This window comes from Diachasma alloeum, unplaced genomic scaffold (assembly GCF_001412515.2).
Source record: "Diachasma alloeum isolate Michigan unplaced genomic scaffold, Dall2.0 Dall_scaffold_00968, whole genome shotgun sequence".
NCBI classification, from domain to species: Eukaryota; Metazoa; Arthropoda; class Insecta; order Hymenoptera; family Braconidae; genus Diachasma; species Diachasma alloeum.
Window position 1 is genome coordinate 47,212 of NW_021681085.1, and position 6,093 is coordinate 53,304.

Consider the following 6,093-nt stretch of genomic DNA (forward strand, 5'->3'; position numbering starts at 1 on the left):
TAACTTAATTGTCTTATTAACACTTCGCTACGCAAATCATTCAATGTTTCGTTTATATTTAGTTTTGCTTTGTAATAAATAGACTTTTCTATAAATATATGTATGTATATTGATTTTGTTTCTTATCAAGAGTCGGATAAGTTGATGGTAGGTATAAAATTAGGATGTTGACCACGACATTGTTAAATGGTCGTACGTATCATGGATCCTTCACGAGTTGCAACAGTCATTTATCTGGTTCCATTTCCCCTCATGAGCTCTCCTTGTGTAGCATTTTGGAAAAAAAAATCAAATTAGCTCTCAGGATAATTGTACATTCGAGGGTGAAAGTGTTGAAGCCATAAGGGGGCCAGGAAGGGCCAGAAGGAGTCGAGAAGGAAGGAAGTGAAAAGCTGTGCTGAAGGGGAGATGAAATAATATAAGAAACTTTATTTAGAACATTTTATCATTCTCATAGATTATGAATGGGAAAAAAACAGATTGTCATTTCCGGCATGACATCGCAAGAACATATATTCTCTTCATAAAATTATTCAACATTCATTAACAAAATATGAATAGCTGCACGAGGCCAAAGCTGTTTTTTTTAAAGTAGAACGAGATGAATAATTAAACCAAATCCCAATAATGTTGAGGTACACATCCCAAAAAAACCAGCATGTTAACATGCTCACCCGTCAGTCGATTACGAGAATCGGTGACAACATTGCCAGCTGTGGAAAAAAGACGCTCCGAAGGTACGGATGACCCTACCACATTACAAAACTTCATCGCGACTTTTGACAACAGTGGAAAGCCTTGCCCAACACTTTTCCAGTATTGGATTGGATCGTTGTCTCTTAGGATTACCCCTTGACTGATGTACTGGGTTAACTCTGCGTGAAAAGCTGCTGAACTGACATCGGCAGACAGCACTTTGTTAGTTACCAATTCCTCGTGATAGTCCCAGAGACTGGGCTCCGCCCCTAACTCAGGTTCTTTCACTTGTCGTGGTTTCGACCGATCCTTCCTGGCTTCGGCCTTCATGAATCGATCAATTTTACCAATAACAGTAGCGGCTGACAAAGCTGATTCAAAGTGGACTCTTTTGAATCGAGGGTCCAGAATTGTCGAAATTGCCAACACCTCATTATCTTCAATGTTGCGAAAACGCTTGTCCAAGGCTTTCAACAGCGCCTCCTGCAACTGTTGCCCAGTTACTGTGATTGGAGTCATTTTCTCAAGAGTTGTTTTGACACAACGCGTCACTGGGATTACTGTGCCTCCAGTGGCGTATTTCTGACCTGAGAGTTCAATAATTGCATCCCTGAGGGGTTTCATGAGTTGGGTTGCCTCATCCAACATCTCCATTTCATCACGTCGAGGGAGTTCTAGCCTTGTATTCGATTCCAGGAGAGTGGTGGCTACGAATGATTTCATATCGACAAAACATCTGAGCATTTCATACGTGGAATTCCACCTTGTGGGAGTGTCCATCAGCAGAACTAGCAAGTTTCCATCGCTAGCACCTTCTCTTTTTTGCTGCTTCTTCAGGTGGTCAGTTAACACGACACTCCGACGGACTGCTTTGACGATCTCTCTTGCACCATCAATAATGTTTGGAAGAGTTTCCATGGGTTTCAGCGCATCAGGGACGACATGCGCTGAACTATGGGCAACACAAATCACATGACGCGATAAACCGACCGTATCTTGCACCGCTTTGATCATGTTCGTTCCTCCGTCGGTGACAACGGCGGTTACATCCGATAATTTTACATCGTATGTCTCCAAAGCATCCGTGAGTTTCTGACCCAAATAGTCCCCCGAATGGCGCTCGTCAAGTGGATAGACTCCCAAAATCGCTGACTGCAGAGCCACATCTGGAGATAGGTAGTGATCTGTAATCCCTAAGTAGCTTTGATTTTTGCAGTCGCTGCAACAATCACAAGTTAATACGTGAGAATCCACTGATGCCAGGTCACTCTTCAGTTTCTCAGTGAATTCCTTATATTTAAGTTCCATTAACCTTGTCATCGTCCTTCGGCTAGGGACTTTGTAATTTGGTTGAGCAACACGCATCAAATTCAAGAATCCTTCATCCTCAACTGAAGATAATGGCCGATGATCTTTAGCAATATAATACAGTATCGCATTTGTCAATTGGGTTGCCATCGACCCGCCTTCTGGAAATCAAATTTGCTCAATGATTGCGCTCTTTTATGGGATAAATATATTGAACAGATGGCCACTCACCTGATAAAGAATTCAATTTATTGAACGTCTCGTCAATTCTGCGGTTTTTCATCTAGAACCATATATATCGTTGTTAGATTAAAAAGTGGGAAAAATGATGAACCCAATTGATTTTGATCTATACTTCTACGGAAAACATAGTTTTTCACGGTTTTACCTTCGAAATCGTTCTCGGAAGCACGGGGCAAAATCGATTGGGTTCATCATCTTTAAAATGGATAATTCTTTTCCATTATACCTTTTTAACTGTTGATTTAATGGGAGCATGAACTGGAGACATCACCTTCCTTTTCTTTTGTTTACCAGAATCGTGTGGACTATGAGAAGCTGCAGAAGTTGTGATCTTTTCAAAATGTGTTGGGTGGTTACGTTCGACATGATTCCATAAATTAGTAGTATTCCCCTGATTTTTCACAATTTCATTGCAAAAAAGGCAACGACTTGATGATGGACCCACTTTTTTGAAGTATTCCTTGATACAACTTCTCTTCTTTTTCCCACTCTTGTGATTGCTGCATAGATAAATGAATGAAGAGTAAATACAAATGAATGCAAGCGCTATTCCACCTAATTCCGTCATGTCAATTAGACTAGAGATATTTATCAAAAAGTAAATCCATAGATGAAGAGAACAATTTTAAATTCTGACATTTCTGTTTTAGTGAGAAAGAGTGGCTTTACGGGTGATTTTCGGTCTTTGGTGGATATCTCGGATTCTAGGGGGAATAGGGTTATTTTCATAGAAACATTTTCCGTAGCTGTCATACTGCTCTACAGAAAAGGTCTATTTGAGATTGAAGCTAAATTGAGATGCCGGTCGGGGAAAAGTGGAATTGTGGAAGGAGGTGGAAAATTAAAACACGCGGAATTATAAAACCACACTGTTGATGTACTTTATTGTGGAATAACCCACGCGTCTTGATAAATTAAATAATGTTACACTATTGAGTTGCTCGACAAAGTCAATTAAATGATGATTTAAAAATGCACTGCACTTGAGATTCTCTCGATATTGAACTTGATGATTGACTCAAAATAATTGATAGGTAACTCGGAATTAATTGATAGTAGAATTGAATTAAATAGAGACGTTGTACGGAGCGCTAGACTCAAATGTATCGCGTTGATGTACTCCGGTGATGTACTCGATTGAGCGGTTACGGCGATACAGTACTGTGATTAGAGTGACTCTCTCGGTGGCTAGAGCGATACTACTGACTTTTTCGGGAATTTTCTTCGTAGTTGACTGTGATCCCGAAGGGTCCCGAAGTTTCTCGAGATTTTCGTTGAGCCCGGTGACCGTTTGACTAGTTTGAATAGCTGAATTTCAAACAAGGTCTTTACGAAAATTTCGATATCTCTATTAGATCTCGAAATATTCATCAAAAACTAAAGTTTAAGTGAAATTGACTTTGTTAGTGGATTTTCCTGCAGAACAGATCAGTTTTTGAGAAATATCTAGGAATCCATGAGAGATAGCAAAATTTTTGTAAAGACCTTTTTTGTAGGGAATAATGAGAGCTACAAAAAAGGTCTGTTTGAAACGTAACCCAAGCTCTCCAAGACCAAGGTCGATCAGCTCGGCCAATTACGAAAATCATCGGTCTTTTCCGGGTCAACGCTCAGGTCTAGTAGAGTCACCGTAAATTAACGCGAGTCAGTATAAAACGATCGGCCATATAATCCGTTTTGATTAGAGTTCAACTCCGTATTTGAGTAACGCGCAGAGTGTAGACACGTCCAGTACATTAACGTCTATTAGCTCGGCGATAGAAATTCAGTAAAAAGAAAATCACGTTATTTATTGGCCATTTAACCAGTGACTCAACAGTGCAAAAACTATAGACAATTAAATTAACTCAGTACGATCAACTAGTGACAAGGTGTTTTGTAAATTTGACAAAGCGTGGTTTGAACCCGAGAATAAATTAACGTTCATATTAGGTCAAGACTCTCAACAATTATTTCACACCGACGATCTTCTAACCTCCCAATCCACCCTAAATCTAGTTCCTCACCAAACATTGGTCCTTCGAGCCGGATTTGGGAGTAATCAATGTGATCGGATTCGGGTGAATTTAAAAAGACGCCTCGTGTAACGAACTTTCGGGGTCTACACGAGTCGGTCAACGGATAGAGTCTCAACGGACAAAGAGTATTTGTGCTATTGTTTTCTCTTGGCGGTAATCCGAAGTGTAAACATCAGCGTCTCAAAGTGGTGAAAAGGTTCGTGAGAGTTCGGGATTTACGAGTACTGCCGAAGGACCTCAACGCTGGGCCAGTGCGCTCAGCAACAGGCGGCCTCCCAAGCGACGCCTTACCAACACAACGCAAACGTCTACGGTCGGTAACGCATCGACAGTACGTCAATGGTTGGTAACGCATCGACAGTCGATACATCACCGACATCCGAAGCCACTCAACAAGGAATTCTCAGGCAAGTAGACTTTCAATTACATGATCATGTCTGATCCAGATACCGAAATTGAAAAACAAGCCGTAGATAATCAGCAAGATGCTAGAGGCGCAGCGGCACAACCAACGAAGAAAAAACCTTCACCATCAACAATTCCGAAAGTTGTAATCAGCGAGACTGAAGACGAAGCCAACATCCCGAGTACTCAACGAATTCAGCACATCAAGACGAGATACTCGGAGGTGATAGGGCTGAAACCCGCTGCAGGTCTCACTGTGCATCAAGAGATTTTACTGAGGCAGCTAAAGTTCAGAGTGGAGAGCATCACCCACATTTATAAGGAGCTCACCACCACGATCATAAATGACGAGGACGTCACCGTGGAAGAGCTGGATGAACAGAAAGAAATCCTTGAGACCTACTGGGCAGAGTTTCACTCACAGCAGGAAGGCGTAATCGAATATCTCCCTCACGATCATTCCTACTTGACTGAAGGAATCTTCGAACCGACAGCTGCCACAAAGGAGCAAAGTATAAAGCTCATCAGTAAGCTGAAAGGTCGGCTGTCGAAGAAAACTCAACCAGCAAGCAATTCACCAGGCCAAGAACACCCAGACAAGCTCAAACGTCTGGATTTGAAGGCTTTCGACGGCACCCCATCCCAGTGTAAGGAATTCAGAGATCTCTTCACCTCGCTGGTCGGTAGCAAATCAACAATCGCACCAGTGGAGAAGTTGATTAGGCTCAAAAGCAGCCTCAGAGGACCTCCAGCTACTCTCATATCGACATTGGACATCAACGACCAGAATTATGAAAAGGCTTGGCAAAAGCTCAAGGCGAAATACGATGATCCAAGATTGGTGGCTCAGTACCTGTTCAATCGAATACTGGAGCTACCAAAAATCACCAAGGCCACTCAGGAGAAACTCAACCACAACACAGCAGCAGCAGTCGAGTCGCTAGACCAGCTACGAGAGGTAGTCGGTCTCTCAGATGCGAACTTAATTGAACAGATGATCGCCCACCTGCTGAGGAGATCATTAGATGCAGAAACCCTCAAGCAGTGGGAATTGAAACTGGGAGACTCCAGAGACTTTCCCAGTCTGAAGGAATTCGTCGGATTCGTCGAAGCCTGCGGCAGAAGAATCAACGCAGGATCAGAGCTTCATGCAACACAGGAAACCAACATCGCCGACAGGAAATCACTGAAGAAGAAGAAGAGCTCTTACGCAGCAGCTACTCAACAAGACAGCAACGCTGAGAGGCTTCTTCCGAGAAACTGTTGTGCCATGTGTAAGGAAAAACATTTTATCTCCGAGTGCCAGAAATTCAGGGAGTTGCCTCCAGTAAAGAGGAACAGCGTGGTCATAAGCAATGGCCTCTGCTTCATCTGTCTGGGACCTCACCGAAAGACGAAGTGTTTCTCAACGAAAAGATGTCAA

At 42.4% G+C, this 6,093-nt stretch overlaps 2 protein-coding genes across 2 annotated transcripts in view; one reads left to right on the plus strand and one right to left on the minus strand.

Annotated features, from left to right (window-relative positions):
* Positions 1 to 609: 609 nt before the first annotated feature.
* On the minus strand, positions 610 to 2,004 carry LOC107045519 (zinc finger BED domain-containing protein 1-like). The gene has a single exon (XM_015267821.1). It carries the CDS (start codon positions 2,002 to 2,004, stop codon positions 610 to 612), a length of 1,395 nt encoding a protein of 464 aa, XP_015123307.1.
* A 2,694-nt stretch (positions 2,005 to 4,698) lies between these two features.
* LOC107045520 overlaps positions 4,699 to 6,093 on the plus strand; it is a 3,775-nt gene continuing 2,380 nt past the window's right edge. Inside the window, exon 1 of the mRNA XM_015267822.1 lies at positions 4,699 to 5,997. Within this exon, the coding sequence (XP_015123308.1) occupies positions 4,699 to 5,997 (1,299 nt within the window). The remainder of the gene's footprint in view (positions 5,998 to 6,093) is intronic.